General features: G+C 47.4%; 1 protein-coding gene across 21 annotated transcripts in view; it reads right to left on the bottom strand.

The window, feature by feature from the left end:
- Positions 1-22,858, bottom strand: part of MICAL3 (microtubule associated monooxygenase, calponin and LIM domain containing 3) — a 294,200-nt gene that overhangs the window by 27,076 nt on the left and 244,266 nt on the right. For 16 of the 21 annotated variants that reach the window (XM_080658682.1, XM_080658703.1, XM_080658701.1 and 13 more), the window contains 7 exons: positions 17,517-17,630; positions 16,585-16,731; positions 16,087-16,169; positions 13,034-14,846; positions 12,425-12,519; positions 6,634-6,744; positions 4,903-4,996 (listed from right to left, as the gene is read on the bottom strand). In XM_080658682.1, the coding sequence (XP_080514808.1) occupies positions 4,903-4,996; positions 6,634-6,744; positions 12,425-12,519; positions 13,034-14,846; positions 16,087-16,169; positions 16,585-16,731; positions 17,517-17,630 (2,457 nt within the window). Of the gene's footprint in view, positions 1-246; positions 298-4,902; positions 4,997-6,633; positions 6,745-12,424; positions 12,520-13,033; positions 14,847-16,086; positions 16,170-16,584; positions 16,732-17,516; positions 17,631-22,858 lie in introns of those variants that run through there. The other 5 variants (XM_080658695.1, XM_080658702.1, XM_080658696.1 and 2 more) reach the window with 3 other exon arrangements.

The following is a 22,858-nucleotide window of genomic DNA, read 5'->3' as shown; positions in this document are numbered from 1 at the left end:
GAACTTTTATTATAAAAAATTAAGATAACCCTGGACAGCAAAAGCTACCTCAGATCTTCTTTGGAGTATATATGGCAGTGGGGAGGACCCAGTATGCTGCTCCATTATCAGATAGGAAAGAGCCAGTGTTTGCCATTTGGTTAACAGGTTGATTTCTTCTTTCATTTGTGAGCAGGGACTAATGAGAACAGGTGAGGGAAGGGTGTCAGCAGGGTTAGTGTCAGCAACAGATGCTGCTATACATACCACCCAGATGCAAGTCGATGAGGTCACTGTAATAAGACTCTCCCCAATAGTCTACAACAAGGAATCGATGAAGAGAGAGTTACTGGATCTGATAAAACCCTCCTGTCCCCCCCTACCCAAAGCAATCAATATCAAAAAGTATAAGAAACAAAGAGAAAGAGGGAGAAGAGAAACAGCTGGAAAGCATGCATCTCTCTGAAAGTGCATTGTGTGCACACATGCTGAACTATACATATTTCCTGGTGGTGGGAGGAGGTGTTCACTAACCACAGGTGACAGAGTTAATAGCCAATATCAATGTGATTCTGTTTATAACTCCAATGATTAGTTAGGACAAAAGGCCTTGTTGGGAATTCTGGCCCTGCTAGGACTGAATCTTATCTAACTAAGAAGATTTTAAAAATTCAAGGGCAGATCAGGGGCAACTACTTCTTTAGTTACTGAATATTAGAGACCCCAGGCTGAGCTCTGAAGGCAAGACATAAACCACCTAAAAAAGCTTGGCCAGGACACCAATCCTTAGGGTTAAAGAGCTCTCTCAAGAATTCACACATGTGACCCCCACTGGTGAGTATACCAAACTCCTTGCAGAACCACTTTTGCTAGATGGGTTGAGAGGAAGGAGATGCTCTTTCTTCTGAGGTTAGACCCTAACTTCAGCCAGCCTTCTCTCTAAAAGCAGGAAATGAGCTGTGGCTATTTGCCTGAAGGCTCTTCGAGGTTTGCTGGCCACTGGCACTCCTAGCTTTTTAGCTTCATGTGGCTATCCAGTAAGGATGTTATGTTCTTCACATGCCTGAGATGCAGAGACTGGGCTGTGCCAAGGGACTGGACTTGGGCAGAATCATAAACAAATGCAGAGCACAATAAAGGTCAGCTGCTATTTCTCTCCCTTTCCTCCACATTTCACAATCTGAATGCTGATCCTAGCAGCCTTTTGTTTCCTAACAGGGTTCCCCCTTAAGAATGGACACACCAGAAAGTAGAATGCAATCATGCTCAAGGTTGATCCATTAGTTTAAGTTTGAATCAGGGTTCCATGAACAAAAAGGGCTTTCCAGATGCTCCAGACCAGAAATCATGTCAGTTTTAGTCTTGCTCTTGGCTGGAAAGCTCTGAATCTAACCCTGGTGGTCTGGATATTCATGAGCCTTGGGTAAGTTGAGACTAATGGATGGCAGGTCCATATCAGATCTCTCCTCTGGAAGGCATTTTGGCTAATTGGGCAGTCTGACCCCCTCAGCCAGTGAGACCAAAAAATAAGTTGACCAGATGTATGCCTCCCAGGGAAGGGGCTGATGAGCATTGCTGGAAGACTCCAGACTGTCATGCTATACTAAGATTAGCTGGGAGCAACCGAACTAACAAGAGGAGAGGAATGCTGAAGCAGCAGAGGAAGAAGCGGCCAGTGAGCACAGATTTGCCTCAAAGATGATCTCTGCCAAGTAGGAACAGGGCCACTGGGGCATCTGACAAAAGGGGGGGCCTTGGAAGTGATGTGCTTAAATAAGAAAAGGAAAAAATATATTTGGAAATATATTCTTATGGTAAGAGCTATTATATTCTTAGAATTTCCCAAATGCATCTTGAGAAAATCTCCCATGGAGCTGCTGAAGCCTGTCTTTATAAACAGAACAGATGTTTATGTATTTGGATGGAGGTTTCTGGTAAAGCCTTGCTTGGAAGAGTATGGACTAGAATAGTGGTTTTCAAACTGTTCTGTGGAACCCTAGGGTTTTTCAAGTGCTACTCCAGGGGTCTCCCAAATACCTGATTCACAAACACTTTTACCTTATTTTTAAAAACTTAAATAAGTTACTCCATGTTCAAATGTTTGATATGCCAACTTTTAACCCACTGAAGACCATCAACACATTAATTTGTACTACCAGGTAAAATGGCTTTTGTGAAGCCCTCAGGACCAAGTTTCTTCTGCCCTCTTTGTGCAAGTATCTGTACGCCCTGTAAATGTGTTAGGGAAGAGGACATTTATTCATTCATTGACATTCTGGCAAGTAGAGTACTCCTGAACAAGTGTACAGATCAGCGTCCTGAGAGAGTTCTCTCTCAGCCTCAAGCAGCTTTTGTCACAATGAGGTCCTCTAGGTGGGTAACACACATACCACAATATCATAGCATAGTTGGGTTTGTGTTCATTGTATATTTGAGAGCTTTTATCTGAGATATACTCTTTATGAAGAATATGAACTACTATTAGATTTGTCAGTGATTTACCTGTGAAAACAATTTCTAGTACTCCAAGTGTCAAGCATCTGCATCATTTAAATTATGTATATCCTTAGATCTCCAGGTGAGCTGTTAAAAACTTACCATTTGCAGCAACTACCTCTGTGTGTCAGGATGTTCCCTACACAGGTGTGAACTGGAAGTGGAGGCAGTGCTTTCAAATTTTCAAATTTGTGTTGATTAACATTTTAAAGTAATTCTTTTTGACTTGAATTTATAATTTGGTTTGTAAAAAGGATTCTGCTGTTAAAAAACAAGTTTGAAAACCAATGACTTAGATAAAATCCTGGCTGTATATGTTTATGAAAAGAAAATTATCTAAACAGCTAGAAAGAGGAATTTTGGCAAAATCTTATGCCAGTCTTCAATGGTATTATTTTTCTCTGATCCCTTGGTAGCCAGCAGCTTGAACCACACAGCCTGTTGCAGAAACACTGAAGCACCATCATAGACTCAAATTGCATGGCAGCTGGCAGGCACGCAAGTGCTTTATGGGAACCATCAACCCTGGGGTGGCCCACTCAAACCTCCGAATCTGTGAGCAAGGAGGCACACCCTGTTGAGCTAGTCTGACTATGTGTTGGGAGATCTACCCTTCACTTTCTACTTTGGCAGAAGTAATCAGTGGGGAAGGGTAGAAGGAATGATGGGCCCGGGCTCCCTCTTGATTTCTTCTGCAAGAAGAGAAAGCAGCGAGGGCAGGGCCCTGCGAGTTGCTTATGGCAGGTACAGGGCATCTCTGGTAGGTTTGGGCCAACTTCCTCCAGGGGCTCAGGCTTAACTGAGGAGGCCAAGTTGGAGCATGCAGGACACGGAGCAAAAATAGGATGGTGGATACATCACAGCTTCATTTGGAAGCCAGGGACCCTTTTAGGTGAACCTGAACCTCCACTCCTTGACACAGAGCCAGTGCTAGCTTTGCAATCACATATCCCAGGCTTCTGGCTCACTGGCTCCTCAGTGGTTCAAGTATTTGCATTTCGTTTGGTGACTTGGGCTTCAAGCAGTAAGTCAAGCATCAGTAAGGCACAAAACCAAGAACATCACACCCTCATCTTTTTCCCCCACCCATCTCTTCACCTGAAGGTCATCACTGAGTCAATTGTTCAACTGCAATTTCTAGGCCTTGAAGGGCCTGGAAAAACACCTACTTCTATGTCTGACCCCTGACTCCCTCCATGTGAACTTCAGTCTTAAAGAACCCCATGAATTCATCTTTACACCAGGTACATACTGCAAGGTCAACCCATTGGTCAGTTCTGTAGCAAGATCAGATGGCAACAACTGGTCCCGTTCCTGGCTCTTCTTTGGTTTACAGACAGCCTGCCTACCAGGAGACATAGCACAGCCCTTCTGCCACACGAGAATAAGGAAGCAATAAGGTGCTACCGCAAAATTAAGTTACTACCTCTCTTGATCCCCAGCTTCAAAACCTGAATGCTTAACCTGTGCTCTCTACAAGAGATGGAGGTTTCCACATCTAGAGACTTGTGAATTCTTGAAAAAGCAGACTTCAATCACTCTATGCCTGTGTTGGAGCTACAGTTGGGGCTGGGCCCAGTGGTTTTCAGGTCTTGCACCAATAGGGATTCCTGGCCCTTGGGATTAAGGATAACTCCTTGCTTTCTCTGTGCCTAACTGTGCTTAATCCACCCCACACACTCCTTGGGTGAACAGCGGGTATCTCCGCACTACACTTCGATTTTCCCCAGGAACGGCAGTCACCAAGCACAATGGCCCTCACAGCTATTTCCCAATGTCTACTTAGTGCTGGCCTGTCATAGTCCTCCGAGCCTTCCCACCCTGCCTTGAGTAACCAGACTCTAGGAAATACAGAGCCTGGGCTCACACTGGGAAATATGTGTGCTCAACCCACAGTAGGTGGTGAGTGCACTGTGGGGCGTGTGTCCTCACATACTCTGAGCTGCTCGGGCAGGAGAGGGAGCCTGGAGAGCCAAAAACAGAAGGTGGCATGTGGAGAGCAGGCCAGGGGCTCTGCTTGTGCAGTTCTATGATGGTTTCTTGTGGTATAGGTCTCCCTTATTCCCAGTTATTTTCTTCTAGAGAAAATGATGGGGCGGGAAAAGAGGAGGAGGAAAGGAGAAGGCCCAGTGCTTGCCATCAACAGAGGAAGTAGACTGAGATTTCATCCCACAGGGGCTCAGTGCTGGGATTTAAGTGGCAAGCTCTAAGACAGGGTGGAAGAACAGGTGTGGGCCTTGGGGCAGTTACAAACAGAGGTGCTTTTCTTTCCTTTGTTTTACAGGAAGCCCAAATCTCAGTGATGAAGGGACCCAGAGAAGCCTACTGGAAAAGAAGCTGAGGCGATGAAAAACTGGCCCTACTATGGGGGTGGGGGTTGGGGCTTCCCTTAGGAACAACCTCCTCACAGGACAGCCCAGACAGTACCTGCTTCCCCGCGGAGCGCCTTCTCCACAGCAACACCTCTCTCCTCCAGCTGTCGCTGCCTCTCCTCCACCTGCTCCAGCTGCCGCTGGATGATCTGTGGGGAATAAAGCAACAGAAGACGCTCTCATTTCCTAGCCTTCAGGAGGCCAACAACCTGCAAACACACAGAGGGGAAAAAACTAATAAGGTAAAAAATTTGGCCTTAACTGGTTTGGCTCATTGGATGGAGCTTTGGCCTGCAGACTGAAGGGTCCCAGGTTTGATTCCGGTCAAAGGCATGTGCCTTGGTTGCAGGCACATCCCCAGTAGGAATTGTGTAGGAGGCAGCTGAAGTTTCTCTCTCATCGATGTTTCTAACTCTCTATCCCTCTCCCTTCCTCTCTGTAAAAAATCAATAAAATATTTTAAAAAAATTTGGAAAGGCTCTAGTTAATGGGCATCATGCCCAGTGTGTGAAGAACATGTCTCCAGGGCCCATCATCAGTCAGCAGCATGTATATGGCGTGCACATCAAGGAATGACCAGCCTCTCTCGGGGCAGTTCAAAGAAAGGAAGTGGATTAAATTCCTGTGAGAAGGAATTAAATACTATAGCCTAGGACCTTTCTGCTTCTTCATTTTTTTTGGTATTAATCCTCACCCGAGGATATTTCTTCCATTGCTCCTTAGAGAAAGTAGAAGAGGGGGAGCAGAGAGAGACATTGTTGATTGCCTCCCACATGCACCCCCCAACCAGGGATGGGGATCGAACCTGCAACCCAGGTACATGCCCTTGATCAGGAATCAAACCTGCAACCCCCTCAGTGCACGGGCCACGCTCTAGCCTCTGAGCCACACTGACCAGGGATCTTTCTGATGGTGATATTGTTAAAGCATTATCAGGGGTTCTTGGACACTACTGCAGACACCCTCTCTCTACAAGATTAAAAAGAAAAAAGAAATCTAGAATGTAGCACCCAGCCAGAATCTGTAATGAGAAGTTCCTGCGTGCTACGTGGGGACTAACAATGGGCAATCAGAAGAACATTCATCCCCCAAAGCAGCAGCAGCCAATGGCATATCAGTGCAGATAATGTGCATATGGAATAATGTGCAAGACAAGGTCTAAAAGACTGGTGGTTTTTGATGCTTGATGAAACATGGAATTCAGAGGAATACTTCATTGGTATTTGGATTTTCTGTTAATGTTTCTCATTGTTGTATAGCTTTTGATTAGTGTACTAATCTCTATGAATACAAGTAGATAGATATGATTTAATTAAAAACCTGTATTATATTTAGGTTTCTTTTTAAGACTTTGTATACAGAAATTATTTAGTCCTCACCATCCCCAATCTAGAATGGTCTAGGATCTGTGAGGCCTGCAGACAGAGGCCCATGACTAGAACACTACTCTGACCTCTAAATCCCAGGCCCATCAGAGGCTGTCAGGTCACAGATTGCCTCAATAATTATTCTTACAATTGAACTAGTTGACTTTAAAATTATTCCAAAGTAAGGAATTTAGAAACTCAAAGCTTGGCTCTTCCCTTTCTACCTAAAACTCCACAAAATCAAGGTTTCTATAGTTGTATCAAGCCAGGGGTTTGTGGCCTGAGCCTTTGGGGCTGTCCTCTCAGGTAGTGGGACACCCCATCTACCTCTGCTCTGCCTTCCTTTCCCTCCCTCATCATGGATAAGGAATAGCTGGTTGGAAACAAGGGTGCTATGGTGTGGCCCCTCCTGGTTTTACCTGGGCTCGGTGCAGCCGCTTAAGTTCCTCTTGCTTGGCCTGTCTCCGAGCTGCCTTCTGCACACGCCGGGTCAGCTTGGCATTCAGTTCCTCCTCTGTGTAAGTTCTTGGCTGGAGAGAACAAGAGATGTTTGGGCACTGGTTGACAAGGACATAGAGAGCACCATTCCAGGCTGCAGAGTGCCTGCAGGGCAAACAGGCAGGCCAGAGGCGTGGGAAGACTTCCAGGCTGCAGCCCTAAATGCCATAGGGTACACCTCAAGCTCCACAAGTGAGATGCTTTTCCACTGTGACAGGGACAGAAGGTTCAGTGGAGTACAGAGAATTAATGCAACAAAGGGACATATGCTTCTTTATTGTTGGTATCACCTGTTTCTCATATAAGAATGTCTGCTCTTTTTAAGACTTTTTTAAGGTAAATATATTGGTAAGATGTTTCCCATGCCTCCTTCTAGGATATATACAGGGAAAGAAAAATTAGGGTCCTTTCATTTTTTGCTTGGTATCAAAAACCACTTTCTTCAGATGAGCAATATTTATAAGATTCTTTTAAGAAGTAACATCTGAAGGAGAGAAAACAAGGATGCTTCTATTTTAAGTCTGAGAGAATCCCAAACTGACTAATGGTCTGAAGAAGAAACTATGGACACAAACCTGTCCTGACTCTGGGTTCTGCACAGCAACTACTGAAAGGAAGGCAGGGAGCGGGGCTGTTTCAGCCAGTGCCATCAAGATTTGAGAGGCAACCAGCCAAATCCAGTGCAATTCCACGAATGGAACTACCTGAGCAATCCCACCTGCAAATGTGGGAAATGAGGGCACAAGGGAGTATCAGATGCCTTGAATAAACTCAGGGCAATCACTGAGAGGCAAACGCTGGGGGGCGGGGGAGTGTTGCCTCTATTCATAACACCTTCTTTATCGCTTCCAAAAAAAAAAAAAAAAAAAAAAGGAGTCTTTTATAGACTTTAAAGGAGACTTCCAAATTCAACTCAGGTGTGTACTTTAGTAATCTTTATTCTAAGAAAACAAGGGATAGTGGAGAGCCAACTGAGCAGGTAATCCTTAAGGGTGTCAGTGGTGTTCCAGTGACCTAAACATGTCACCTTGCAGATCAGGAATCAAGGGCTCGTGAATTCCCCATTCCTGCAGCACCCAGCCCCAAAGGGCAGTCCTGTCCCCCAGCTACTCAGACCAACATTACCACATGCACTCCAGCCAGCAAAGAGCAGGGTATGTCACCCTCCTTCTCTGTCATGACACAGCTAAAGAAAGTTCTGCTGCTAGTGTATGTAACCGCTCCATGCACGTATGAACAGTTAGTGAGGGTATGGCTGCAGGGCTAGGACTGGGGACCGCCCCATGGTTAATCATGGACACACATGCAACAGTGACCAGCCAAGGGGAACAAGACACTACCTTTGGTGCATATTATCTCCTGAATGCTAAGCTGTGTGGTACATAAATTGACTTTTAAGGGGATAGCAACGAAAAACAAAACAGAATAGTAACAATAATAATAATTAAAATAGAATAAGAGATAGAGTAAGATCAGAAGTTTAAAACAAACACAAAGACTAAACTTATTATTTTTCACCATGTCACATAGGGTTGGTAGGTGAGGAACCTGGGTGTAGATTCTTGCAGTTGCACCTTAGTGAGTCCCACTCTGACAAAGGCCTGGGTTCCCTCCCTCCCTCCCTCCCTCCCTCCTTCCTTCCCTCCCTCCCTCCCTCCCTCCCTCCCTCCCTCCCTCCCTCCCTCCCTCCCTCCGTGTTTTTATTGATAGGCAGAGAAAGGGAGAGACAGATATCGACTGGTAGCCTCCTGACTAGGGATCAAACCCGCAACCTGGGTATGTGCCCTGACTAGGAATTGAGCCAGCAACTTTTCCGTGCATGGGATGATGCTCAACTAACTGAGGCACACGGGCCAGAACTGGGCTCACTTTTCTTCCGTGAAGACAGGTTCTTTCTCATGCCTCAAAACTTCCCTTTTTTCTTCTCAATCTCTTTCATGTATAAATTAAACTATTTGAACATATAGTTATAGATGTTATTTCTCATTTAGTAGTTCATTTGCTCATGGAAATTCTGACTACTCCTTCCCACTGAATGCTATTGGTGCTGGGATGGGGGACAGGTGGTGGGAAGTTCCTGTCACCAGAGACACTGACACAGGGCATGCTGAGTAGCAACCTAATGCTGTCTTTCAAAAGGCTCTCTACTGGCAGGGCTCCTAACAGGGTCAGGGGTGCCCCCGGGTCACCAACAACCCTGGGATGGAGGTGGAGTGGGTCATTTCTTGATTATACACAGTGAAAGAAACCTGAAATAGTAGAAATAACTGATATTTATAAAAAACATTTCAGGCAGTAGTTATAACCTCTTACTCCAGTAAGTCTTATGCAGAGCTGCTCAGAGCCGAGGTTAATTACCTGGCTTCCTCACCATCCCCATTCCAAGGTTGAGAGGCAGTCAGGGAGGGAGGGAGGGAGGGAGGGGTGGAGGTCTGGAGATCTGGAGAGCCTTAGGATGTACTTCTGTGGCCTGGCTGCTTATTCTGAAGCACTGGGGAGCCCACTACTGTGCAGCTGGCATTTCAAGAGCATATTGACCCCAAGAAGAATGAGCTAGCCTCCTAGTGGTCACATTTAAATTTAAGCATGTTGATTCTGCCTCTCACCGACTCCTCTCTCTCACCAACCATGATAAAAGAAAAAATGTCATTATTAGAACAAGTAAGAAAAAGAAGACAGATGGTTTCCCCAAGCAGCATGTGAAAAATTCCATAGGAGTCACATAACTACAACCTAAGGAATGGCACTCAACATTTGTACCCTGGCTGATGTGGGGCAGTCACTTACTGATTTCTGGAAGGGAGGGAGTACTACCTTGGTAGAGGCAGTGACGGAAGCATAAAATCATGACATATCTGTGGTGTGCCAAAAGAGCGGATCAGTCACAGAGCAATGCTTTTGCAGTGAACTGGGACTGGGTCCGTTAGAAAGCAAATGCACATGCTCTCGGCTGGGCCAAAGCACTCAAGAAGAGGCCACTTGTATTTAGTCAGACTGAGGCAAAGAAAAGAGGTAAACATGAGTTATCTCTTGGTAAGGCTACAAGGTAAATTAAAAAAAAAAGTCTATTATCTTAATTTTCTATATAAACATTTTAAATAAAAATAACTAACTTACTTTTGTTTTTTAAAAATGAAAAAAAAATTCGTTTCATAACTGCCTCACTCAGGGGTGGGTCTGTGATGTAAGGGGAACCACTTCCCCACCTTTGCTGGTCCAGGGAGCAAGAGGCTCCCTCATGAGTCAATCAAACCCCATTCTCACTTTAGGTGCCCCCATGCTCCCCTCACTTCTTACTCTGAAAAATCTTCAAACCTATCGAAAAGTTGAAAGAGGAGGACAATGAATACCTTCACCTAGATTTGCTAAGTGATTTTGTACACACTTGATAGATATAAGCTTTACATATTATCTTTTTTTCTGACTCATTTGAAGATATCAAGATCCTTCATCCCTTAAAATTTCAACACGTACATCCTAAGAACAGGGACATTTTCCTAAATGACTACAGTGCTTTAATAGCTTTTACGAATTTAGCATTGATGTGCCAATATTATATATCGGTGCATATCTTCCAAGATCAATTCCTTAAATTTCCAAAGTGTCCTTCCTGGCTGTTTTTGTTTAGGTTTGTTTTCCTGATTTAGCTTCTATTCTTTTTTTTTCAATTACAGTTTACATTTAATACTAGAGGCCCGGTGCATGAATTCGTGCATGGGTGGGGTCCAGCTGGCCCGCCCCGATGGGGGCCAATTGGGGCCGGACTGGCAGTGGGGAGGGGATGCAGGAGGGAGGGGTGGAGGTCTGGAGATCTGGCTGGCTGGCCCCACCCCTAATTGGGGTGGGGGCGCTGATCAGGGCCGGGCCGGCTGAGGAAGGGTGCTGTGGGAGGTCGGCCAGCTCTGCCCCTGATGGGGGGGTGATTGGGGGTGGGGCCAGCGGGGGGGGGGGCACGGGAGGTTGTGGGGGGGCTGATCAGGGCCCCCATCAGGCCGGTTGGCTGCTGCAGTGTGCATCATAGCAACCGGTCGTTCCACCATTCAGGTCGCTTGGCTTTTATATATATAGATTATTTAGTATTAGTTTTAGGTGTATAGCACAGTGGTTATTAGACAATAGTATAATTTACAAAGTATTCCCCTTGATATTTCCTGTAACCACATGGCACCATACATGCTATTATAATATTATTGACTGTGTTTCCTATGCTATACTTTAGATTCCCATGACTATTCAGTAACTATCAATCCATTCTTCTCAATCCCTTTACCTTAGCTTCTATTCTTAAAAATACACAGTGCCTTGCTCCTGCTCAGCCTGACTGCACACTACAGTGGGAGTCAGGACATTAGTATCCTTCACAGCCTCCAGCAAATGGCCCACCTCTGTGGGGAGCATGTGGAACGTAAAGTGCTTGGATTCTAGGAAGTGGGGTCCATGACCTGTCATTTATGTAGTTGCGGAGGAGCTCCTTGTATGCTCCAGGCCTTGGAGATCCAGGGAGAGGCTGTGGTCAGTGAGATGTGCTACCCAGATGACATCCTTGGCATAGCCAGCTTGGGTAGTTTGGCCCTCAGCATTTTGCCAGGAGGTTCCATTAGTCAATAGAGAAACTGTGGAGAGACCTGACCACAAAAGCAACCACAGATGGAAGTTTTTGACCAACTGGCTGAATGTCTGCACTGAGGCAAAGTGAACCTTGGACCACTATTCTCCTTCTTGACAGAACCCCTTCAGGACCTCTATGGCAGTGTTTAAGAACACACTCACATACCCAGAAGGATTTCTCACTTTAGTACGAAAGCTACTGTGTGGGAACCACAGCAGGGAGCACTTGATGCCAGGTCTCTGTGGGGAGTTGGGACACAGACCCCAACCATAACCCAGTGTGGCCTGGCTGGGACATGGGGAAGCTCTGCAGATGGCTGGGGTGGGATGGGAGGCCTGACTCATGAGTCAATCAAACCCCATTCTAGGTGTCCTTCTAGGAGAATGAACAGATACAGAGCTGGCATGGCCAAAGGGGGGACGAACAACTCAAGAATAAAATGAGAACTGAAAGATTGGTTTCCTCTGGTTTGCAAAGTTATTAAATGAGGAACTGGATCAAGCCAGGAGGAGAGAACTGGACACAGACTGGCCATGGCCTCCCTGGAAGTCAATGGAGAGGGAAGACTCAAATCTAAGCCTTGGAAAGCCTTGGAAAGAAGGTACAGAGTGTTCTGAGGAAGTTTTTCATTCAAAAAAAAAAAAAAAAGGAGGTGGATGTAGCTGGACCTTCACTTTAGACAGGAGGGTGAGTGTGTGCCCATGGCTGGACAATGGAGATGGAGCAGGAAGGCTCCCCATCCAAGCCTTGGCTGGACCTGGGAACAAACAACTATCCTGTCACTCTGGGCACTGGTGGGTGCTACTCCACGTGGGATTTCTGAGGACAAAAGAATGAATGGACAACACTGGGCTGCTTCCTAAAGACAGAATGAATCTTTGGGCATGAAATGTCTGTCTTCACCAGAACTGAACACAGGAACTCTTGCCATAGAAGCCAATAACCCCTAGCTGCTCACTGAAAAAGCCTGAGATAGGTCCCTTCTTGGACCCCTGAGCAAGGCTCTCCTTTCTTCCACCTCATCAAAGACCAACACTCAACAGAGGACAGGAGTTGAGATTCCCAACCCCTCTGAAGCCCTACTGCTGACCAGGCCTGCGTACCTCTCGCTTGGACTTCTGGGAGACCTTCTCGAGGATGTCATCGCTGGAGAGGTCAGAGTCCTCGGAGAAACTCAGCTGGTCCCGCAGCTGCAGCTCTGTGGGGATGGAAAGAAGGGGCAGAGTGAAGACTGTGACCAGTTTACAAGAACCATGGTGCTTTCCTGATTTCTACACTCACAAGAGTAGCCTGGGGGAGTGGGGTGGAGGTTTGGTTTCTTTCAAGTTTGAGTGACTTTTCCCATATTGGGGAGCCAGGAACTTGGATGCTGACATCTGTTCAGGCAGGATGGACCAACACTGAATAGATGGTGCCCAAAGAGACTGTCTGGAACTCCCAGCAACATTGCCCTCCGTTAGGGTGAGCGACTTCAGGAAGTGCATAAACCTCCTGTCTCCCTTACCCAGCTTCAGGCTGTTTTTTAGAATATCCTATTAAGTGGAGTATGTTCTGTGAACCCGTGGTTGTTTTTTTCTCCCTACCCTGTCAGCACAGCTCTAAAGACCCTTGGGGGAGTGGCATGGGGAAGCGACCTTTCGAGAAGAACCAAATGACTGAAGAACGCACACCTTATGCTCTGCCCCAGGAGGGGTCCCTTGGTGCTGATGTACCTGCTCTCACTATTGGAGACATCCTGTGCTTGCTAGAGTCCACAGTGGCACCACTGGAAGGGGTGCTGGAACAGGACTTGTTGTCACCCTTCTTCTTCTTGTCCTTCTTATACCCTGAAAAGACCGACTTCCACAAGGACCTGGGCTTGGCAGCTGCTTCCTCCAGGAGATCTGGGCTGTGTTTCTCCAGGGGCCGGCCCTCACCTTTAGATTTTCTCTCCTTGTTTCTACGGGGGGAGAAGAGTGACGATCTCTTCTTGCTCTTCCCGCTAGAGCCCTCGGATGAAGTGACTGAACCATCTGGGGCCCCAGAGTCCAATGTGGGGGAGAGGAATTCTTCACTAGTGGTTTTGTGCTTCAAGGTGGGCTCCTCAGGGCCTTTGTGCACTGGGTGTTTAGGGGATTTAAGGCCAAGGGCTTTGCCTTTAGAGGGCATTGAGGAGGCTTTGTGGCAGGTGCCTCCTGGGGGCCTGGAGGTCTCAGCCCCAATTTCCATCTCCTTCATTTGACTCAGCTGTTTGGCCATGGCGTCTCTCAACACCTGGCTCTTTATAGACTTCTCTCTGGCTCGCATGCGTTCCTCAGCCAGCTCCTTGGCTTCTGGAGAGACTAAAGGTAGCCCCCTCTTCTGCAGTTGGACCCTGCTCTCTAGAGTAAGCAACCTGACGTTCTCCTTGGCTAGGGGTGAGGGGAGGAGCTTGTCAGAGAGAGGCCAGCAGGAAGGGGGTGTGAAGAACCTCTCCTGCAGACTTGAGTCCTCGGTCTTGTCATCATATGTATCCTCCACGTCATCAGCAAAGGGGATCTCAGCTACACTCTCTACAAATGACTTCCGTACCTCCTCCCAGGGCAGCTGGGCAGGCTCTCGGGGGGGCCGCATAAAGGTGGCAGGTGGCGGGGGTGGGATTACGGAGGCCTTGGGCTTGGTTTCCTTCTGCCCATATATCTGATATGGCTTCCTTCGAAGAGTTGCGGGCTCCTCGTCCTGGGGTGGGGGTGGAGGCGGGCTTGAGGGTGGAGTAAGTATGGTGGAGTCTGAGGTATTGAAGCTCTGGCTGCCCAAGGTCTTTATGTTGGAGGAGCTCCCATGAAGGCCCAGCCCAGAACTGCTGGACAGGTCTCTTTGCTCCTCGTGGGAGCTTTTTAGTTCTCTGTCAGATGGGGACTTGGGGGTTGGCAGAGAGGGCTGGTCACTATCTGACTTTGTCTGTCTCCTAGGTGGAGGTTTTAGAAGATGGAGCCCCTCATCCTGAGGAGACTTCTCAACTGAATAGGATTTTAAGGACAATGGCTTAAAGGCAGGTGAGGGGAAGCTGTGCTTGGGCCCCTTGCTCCGATCCACGGGTGTGAGCCCAAGGCTGCGGCGAATTTCTGCGCTCTTCATCCAGAACTCGGCCACCAAGTCGTTTGGCTTCAGGGCCTCGTCCATAGCAAGAGGGCTGCCCAGTCTGTCCTTGGCATCCCCTTGGTTTTTCATGTGGAGGGGGGTGGATGTTTTCACTGGAACAGGCTGGAAGCATATGGGGGACTTGGTAGGGGATGGAATGGTGGCCTCACAGGAAGGTTTAGGCTGGGAGCAAATGGGGAGCTGAGTGGGGGTGATGGTGGAAGTGGCCAATGGGGACAGGCCCTGTGAACTAACTGGAGAGGTATGTGTCCTGGCTTCCAGCAGAGCTGTTGGCTGGGACTGGATGGGAGAGTGCACAGCTTTCTGATCAGTGGGAACTTCTGCTTTGAACTTTGCTTTGGAAACCAAAAGCTCTGGGAAAAGGTGCACCTTGGTAGCCTCAGAGGGGAGTGGAATCCGGGCCCCCTACAGAAAAAGAAGATAGATGAAAGCTGTTTAGAGGGCAGGGACTTAACGATCAGCAAAGATCCCTTAGGGAGCTTTCTCTCTCAAAGAGCCTGTGCTTGCTGAAATAAATTCCTCTCTCCATCCTTTAAGCTATTAATCAAATTGCTCCAGGAGAACCTTTCTCACTTTCTGTAATTTTTAGAACCACTTACTTAGTTGAACAGACTCAGTTTTCAGGGCTTGGCTCACCTCAAAAACATCCTATATTCTATGTGCACTAAAGTGAGTGCTGGTCAGAGGACACTAATGAATTCAGCTCCCACTCCTCAAGAGCTCTAAGATCTCTGATGTACGAACATAGTGGCCAACATGGTAAGAAGATTAAAAACATCTATTTTTTTTACAGTCTGTATTATAAACTGTCCTCCCCAGGAAGCTCAAAGATCCAGATATTCCTGCATGAATCCTTATGCCTTGTCCTCCCATCACTTGTCTCAGTAAAGCTCCTCCATCTCAGACGTGAAATCACCAAATTCATCTCGCTTCTTAGAATCTCAAAGACCAGAGCAAGCAGACCCAGTCTTCAGTTTGGACCTCCCTCCCTGATCTTTTCTCCAGAAGGCATTTTCTAAAACACATTCCATGGGACATATTATTACAATGTGTTCATATAGCATTCTTTAGTGTGTGGTTCACATACCACTGGTAATATGGATAAGTATTTCTTATTTTAAAATTCATAGTTCAGCCCAGCCAGTAGTTGAGCTTCGACCTATGGACCAGGAGGTCATGGTTTGATTCCTGGTCAAGGCACATGCCCTGGTTGTGGGCTTGATCCCTCATAGGGGGCGTGCATGAGGTAGCTGATCAATGATTCTCTCTCAATATTGATATTTCTATCTTTCTCTTCCTCTCCCTTCCTTTCTGAAATCAATAAAAATATATTTGAAAAAAATAAAATTAAAATTCATAGCTCATTTTAACATAATATTAAGAAATAATGCATCTGTAATATTGAACCAATAATTCCACAAATATTCTTGCTTTAACTTAAAAATAAACTTATTTTTGAAGTGGTATGATATGTGGACAAAACTAAGAATGATACAATAATAGGATGACCCAGGTTTGGAGTTGGTGCAGAGCAGGATGAGGGAGACGCTGCCTTATCCCCACAGATGAGAATTGAGCTGGATCCCACTCCTGTTTTCAACAACCCCACTTAGCACAAGCCAAAAAAAGGGGCTCACACTCTTACCTTTCCCACGGGGCTGTGGGCAGGAGAGAAAAGAACAACTTGTTCCGAAGGGGACCAGGTAGGACTGGAGACTTGGGAGGGACCTAAAAAGAAGAGACAGAGGATTGACAAGAGGAAAAACTCCCATTCCCTTTTCTAGCCAGCTCTGCAGTGGGGTTGGAACAAGGTTGGCCACCTGCAGAGATGGAAAGAAGAAAAAAGGGAATGTGCTTCCCCAGGGCGTCCCATATGAAGCCTCTGCTTGTGTCATGTGTATGGTGTGTGACAAAAAGATTTGAGCTGTACCTGCTACCCTTTCATAGCTCCAAATAACACACAGAAAGGGGCTGTTGGTAAAGCCACGTGCAGGGCCCATGCATAGGGGGAGGAGGTCATTATCTGAGGCTGGTATGATGCATGCCCACTCTGTTTCATGACCTGTGCCTGTGTTGCCACTAGTCCTCAAGTGGCTCTCAGCAGGAATTCTGGGAGTAGCTCATCCTGTGACAGTAGACTTACCTCTCTTGTTATGCTGTAGAGTGGCAGGGGGTCGTTCATCCTGGTTTTCTGAGACATTCAGCTCCAGCTCCGCTTCTACTACCTCTTGGTGCTGCCTGCAAAACTCTATTTCAGCATCCAATGGGATGTCGTCAGACCAGTGCTGATCTGGCAAAGGAAAAGGAGAACACGGAACTTGAGTGAGGCCTGCCCCTTTCCAGTCTCCTGCCTTCCTTGGAGAACAGCATGACTGTAGCCTGGACCAGGCTCTGTTCCCCAGTGGGGCCCTACTTGCTGGTCCTCACCCAGTTTCTGATACTCAGCCAAAAGTACATCCTCTGTAACACAGTACTCCACTATCTTCTGAAATATAGCCAGATGACACATGATAGGCCATGACAGAAAGCAGAACCATGAGCATGCTTGTGGAGGGCAGGCCTTGCTTGCTGGGCCCACTACCCACTTGCATTTCTCTCCCGTTAGCACTGCCCAGCCCTGCCACCCCACCACCACAGCTGAGGCCGTGCTCCCTTCACTATCTTACCAGGACTGTTCTTCTCATTTTTCCCAGCCTAATCCTTTGCCCTTGTTTCCCAACCAACCAGGCTATAATTCTTAAAATACCATCTCCTTATATCTAGCTTTCAGAAGGCATCTACTGGATTAAAGGCTCTGTATAAAGCCCCAAATCTGCTCAGTTTCTCAACCACAACTTAATGAATGCAGGCGATGTTGAAAGGTGGCTTATGGGAGAGTGAAATAATAGGTATTTAAGTTAGTGACCGAAAATGGAACGAACCAGGAGATCTATCTGCTGCCTCCCCTGAGCTCCCTGCTTTTGATTAATGTGTATTGTTTTTATCTTTCCTGAGTTCAAAGCACTCTGGCGTGTCCTGAAGTGAGGAACAGGGTGTTCACCATGGTGGAAAGGGGAGGCTCTGGGGTCCCCATACCATCATCCAGCTCAGCACCAGTGTCACCCATGTCCCCATTCTCTGCTGCCTCCCCTTCTATTTCTGCCGGCTCCGAATCCACATCTTCCTCCAGGCCATCCTCATCAAATGGGACTGTAAAGCAGAAACAAAGGAAGAAAAGGAAAGACAGGATAGGGAGACCGCCTTTGCAGGTGGGAAAGCAGCAGTGCTTCTTCCCAGGCTGTGATGCGAAGACCACTAGGAGAAGGGGCAGGACAAATTCTGGCAGAAGTGGCAGATTCGCTTGGGATAATTTAGAAATACTTTTCTAAAGCATAATAGGAAGGGATAAGGGGATATGTAAAGTTCATTTTCTGGATTCAGGACTAGCCCTTTAGTGCTACAAAATGCGGCAAAGCACTAATCAACTTCATTTCTCCTGAGGAACCAGCCCCTACAACACACACACACACACACACACACACACACACACACACACACACACACACAGCGCGCGCGCGCGCATGCACATTCACAGCTGCTTCAACCATCTGGACACTTAGAACTTACACTAACAGTCTGAAGAAAAAGCAATTAAGAAAGTAACAAGCACTGCTTTAAAGGATGCTGTGACATGCCAGTGTTATCCAAGACTAACAGTACTCACTTGCCAGGAGTCCTAATGGCTTCTTCTAGTGTTCGAAGCATAGCAACCCACAAATCATTGTTTTTATTTTATTTTAATTAAAAAACTTTATTATTGAAAGTATTACATATGTCTCTCCCCCCCCCCCCCACCCCTGCATCAACCTCCTCCAGTCTACCCCTGGCGCCTGCCCCAGGCCCTCACTACCCCACTGTCTGCGTCCATGGGTTATGCATATATGCATACAAGATCTTTGATTGATTACCTCCCATCTATCCACTCTCTCCCACTTTCCCTCTGAAATTCTGTACACTGTTCCATGCTTCCTTGCCTCTGGATCCACTCCATTCATCAGCTTATTTTGTTACTTAGATTCCACATATGAGTGAGATCATGTGATACTTGTCTTTCTCTGACTGACTTACTTCACTTAACGTGATACTCTCCAGGTCCCTCCATGCTGTCTCAAAGGGTAAGAGATTCCTCTTTTTTACTGCTGCATAGTATTCCATAGTATAAATGTACCAGAGCTTTTTCATCCACTCATCTATTTATAGGCACTTGGGCTGTTTCCAGATCTTAGCTATTGTAAATTGTGCTCCTCTGAACACAGGAATGCATACATTCTTTCTGATTGGTGTTTCGGGTTTCTTAGGCTATATTCCTAGAAGTGGGATAACTGGGTCAAATGGCAGTTCCATATTTAATTTTTTGAGGAAACTCCATACTGTTTTCCATAAAGGCTGCACAAATCAGCATTACCACCAGCAGTGTACTAGGGTTTCCTTTTCTCCACATCCTCACCAACACTTGTCTTTTATTGATAGCAGACATTCTGACAGGTGTAAGGTGATACCTCATTGTTGTTTTAATTATTATCTCTCGGATGATTAGTGACTTTGAGCATTTTTTCATGTCTCTTGGCCCATGTGTGTCCTCTTTGGAGAAGTTTCTATTTAGGTCCTTTGCTCATTTTTTCATTGGATTGTTAGTCTTCCTTTTGTTAAGTTGTATGAGTCCCTTATATAGTTTGGATATTAACCCTTTATCAGATGTATCATTGCCAAATATGTTCTCCCATACAGTGGGCTCCCTTTTCATTTTGTTGATGGTTTCTTTTGCTGTGCAGAAGCTTTTTATTTTGATGTAGTCCCATTTATTTATTTTCTCCTTAGTTTCCTTTGCCCTAGGAGATGTATCTTTCAACATATTGCTATGAGAGGTGTCTGAGATTTTGCTGCCTATGGTTTCTTCTAGGATATTTATTGTTTTCTGACTTACATTTAGGTCTTTTATCCATTTTGAGTTTATTCCTGTGTATGGTGTAAATTGGTGGTCTAATTTTTTTTTTTGCATGTTTCTGTCCAATTTTCCCAACACCATTTATTGAAAAGACTGTCTTGACTCCATTGTATGCTCTTGCCCCGTTTGTCAAATATTAATTGCGTGTAATGGCTCAGGCTTATTTCTGGGGTTCTCTGTTTTGTTCCATTGATCTACATGCATGTTCTTGTGCCAGTATCAGGCTGTTTTGATTATGGTGGCTTTGTAGTATAACTTGTTATCTGGTATTGTGATTCCTCCAACTTTTTTCTTCTTTCTTAAGATTGCTGCAGCTATTTGGAGTCTTTTTTTGTTCCATATACATTTTTGGAGTATTTGTTATAGATCTGTAAAATATGCTGTTGTTATTTTAGTAGGGATTGCATTGAATATATAAATTGTCTTGGGCAGTATGGACATTTTAATGGTGTTGATTCTACCAATCCTAGAACACAGAATATTCTTCTACTTGTTTATTATTTTCTCTGTCTTTTTTTAGTGTCCTATAGTTTTTTAAGTACAAGTCTTTTACCTCAGTGGTTAAATTTATTCTTAAGTATCTTAATTTTTTTGTTGCAGTGATAAATGGGATTGCTTTTTTTCAGTTTTGCTTTCTGAGAATTCATTATCTATCCTAATATATAAAAAGCCAGGGGCTGTCACAACCAAAACAACCAGACGGACGACCAAACAGCAGGCTGTGTGGGGCGATAAGGCCAACAGGGGGGTTAGTGAGGGACAACCAAATGACTGAACAGCAGGTTGTGTGGGGCAACCAGGCCGGCAGGGGAGGGGCAGTTGGGGGCAACCAGGCCAGCAGGAGGGCAGTTGGGGGCAACCAGGCAGGCAGGGGGAGCAGTTGGGGGTGACCAGGCCAGCAGGGAAGAGCACTTGGGGGTGACCGGGCCAGCAGGGGAGGGCAGTTGGGGGCAACCAGGCCTGCAGGGGAGGGAAGTTAGGGGCAACTAGGCCTGCAGGGGAGGGCAGTTGTGGGTGACCAGGCCTGCAGAGGAGGGCAGTTGTGGGTGACCAGGCCAGCAGGGGAGGGCAGTTAGGGGCGATCAGGCTGGCAGGGGAGGGCACTTGGGGGTGACCAGGCCAGCAGGGGAAGGCAGTTAGGGGCAACCAGGCGGGCAGGGGAGGGCAGTTGGGGGTGACAGGGCCAGCAGGGGAGGGCAGTTAGGGGCGATCAGGCTGGCAGGGGAGGGCACTTGGGGGTGACCAGGCCAGCAGGGGAAGGCAGTTAGGGGCAACCAGGCGGGCAGGGGAGGGCAGTTGGGGGTGACAGGGCCAGCAGGGGAGGGCAGTTGGGGGTTACCAGACTGGCAGGGGAGGGCAGTTGGGGGTTACCGGGCCTGCAGGGGAGGGCAGTTGGGGGTTACCAGACTGGCAGGGGAGGGCAGTTGGGGGTTACCGGGCCTGCAGGGGAGGGCAGTTGGGGGCAATTGGGCTGGCAGGGGAGCAGTTAGGCGTCGATCAGGCTGGCAGGGGAATGGTTAGGGGGTGATCAGGCTCGCAAGCAGAAATGGTTAGGGGCAATCAGGCAGGCAGGCAGGCAAGCAGTTGGGAGCCAGCAGTACCGGATTGTGAGAGGGATGTCCGACTGCCTGTTTAGGCTCGATCCACCTAAACGGGCAGTCGGACATCCCTCGATGAGTCCCAGATTGGAGAGGGTGCAGGCTGGGCTGAGGGACACCCCACCAGTGCACAATTTCATGCACCAGGCCTCTAGTATATACGTATATAAAAGCCAAGCAACCGGAAGGACAGAATGACCAGTTGGTAGGATGTGCATTGCAGCAGCCAACTGGCCCGATAGGGGCTCCAATTTGCCCCCCCCAACCTCCTGCAGCCCCCCCCCCAGCCGGTCACACCTTCATTCCCCCCCCCCCGCCAGTTTGGCCCCAATTGGCCCTCATTGGGGTGGGCTGGCTGGACCCCACCTGTGCACAAATTCGTGCACCAGGCCTCTAGTTGATGTATAAAAAGACATTGAATTTGGGTGGGTTTTTTTGATCCTGCTACATTGCCGAATTAATTTATTAAATCTAGTAGATTTTTGTTAGTGTTTTTAGGGTTTTCTATGCACAATATCATGTCATCTGCAAATAATAAGAGTTTTTCTTCCTCTTTCCAATTTGGATGCCTTTTATGTTTTCTTCTTGTCTGATTGCTATATCTGGGGCTTCCAATACTATCCTATATAATAAAAGCCTAATGTGCTGTCTGGTTCACTGGCCGGCTGTTCAACCAACCAAAGCGTAATATGCTAATGATATGCTAAGGCCGCTCAACCACTTGCTATGACATGCACTGACCACCAGGGGGCAGACGCTCAAACTGGTAGGTTAGCTTGCTGCTGGGGTCCAAGATTGGGATGGGCAAGATGGGCCGGCCATGCCCTGGAGCCCTCCCGCGGTCCCTCCCCGGCTGGCCAACCTCCCGCATCCCTCCACAGCGCCAATTGTACATTGGTGGGGTCCCTTGGCCAGGCCTGCACCCTCTCACTATCTGAGACCCCTCAGGGGATGTTGGAGAGCCAGTTTCGGCCCGATCCTGCAGGCATAAAAGGCTAATATGCAAATAGACTGAACAGCAGAATGACCAGTCACTATGACGCGCACTGACCACCAGGGGGCAGATGCTCAACACAGGGGCAGTCCCCTGATGTTCAGTGTGCTCCAATAGGGGGAGCACAGCTCAGCCAGAAGCCGGGCTCATGGCTGGCAAGCGCAGTGGTGGTGGCGGGAGTATCTCCTGCCTCCGTGGCAGTGCTAAGGATGTTGGACTGCCCCTGAGGGCTCCTGCACTGCGAGAGGGCGCAGGATGGGGTGAGGGACCCCACCCCAGTGCACGAATTTCATGCACTGAGCCTCTAGTGTTGAATAAGAGTGGTGAAAGCAGACATCGCTGTCTTTTTTCTGTTCTTAGGGGAAATGGTTTTAGTTTTTGCCCATTGAGTATGTTTGCTGTAGGTTTGCCATATATAACCTTTATCCTGTTAAGATATGCTCCCCCTATTCCCACTTTGCTGAGAGTTTTTATCAAAAACTAGAGGCCCGGTGCACGAAATTCGTGCACGGAGGGGGGTTCCCTCAACTCAGCCTGCACCCTCTCCAACTGGGGACCTCTTGCGGGATGTCCAACTGCCATTTTAGGCCCAATCCCAGGAATTGGGCCTAAACCGGCAGTCAGACATCCCTCTCACAATCTGGGACCACTGGCTCCTAACTACTCCCCTGCCTGCCTGCCTGATTACCCCTAACTGCCTCTGCTTGCCAGCCTGATCACCCCTAACTGCCCTCCCCTGCTGGCCTGGTTGCCCCCAAATGCCCTCCCCTGCCGGCATGATCTCGCCCCCAACTGCCCTCCTCTGCTGGCCAATTTGGTTCTGATTGGTCAGTTCCTATGC

This window comes from Plecotus auritus, assembly GCF_963455305.1.
Source record: "Plecotus auritus genome assembly, chromosome: 3".
NCBI lineage: Eukaryota > Metazoa > Chordata > Mammalia > Chiroptera > Vespertilionidae > Plecotus > Plecotus auritus.
The sequence above is the reverse complement of the archived record's forward strand: the minus strand, read 5'-3'. Positions and strand labels throughout refer to the sequence as shown.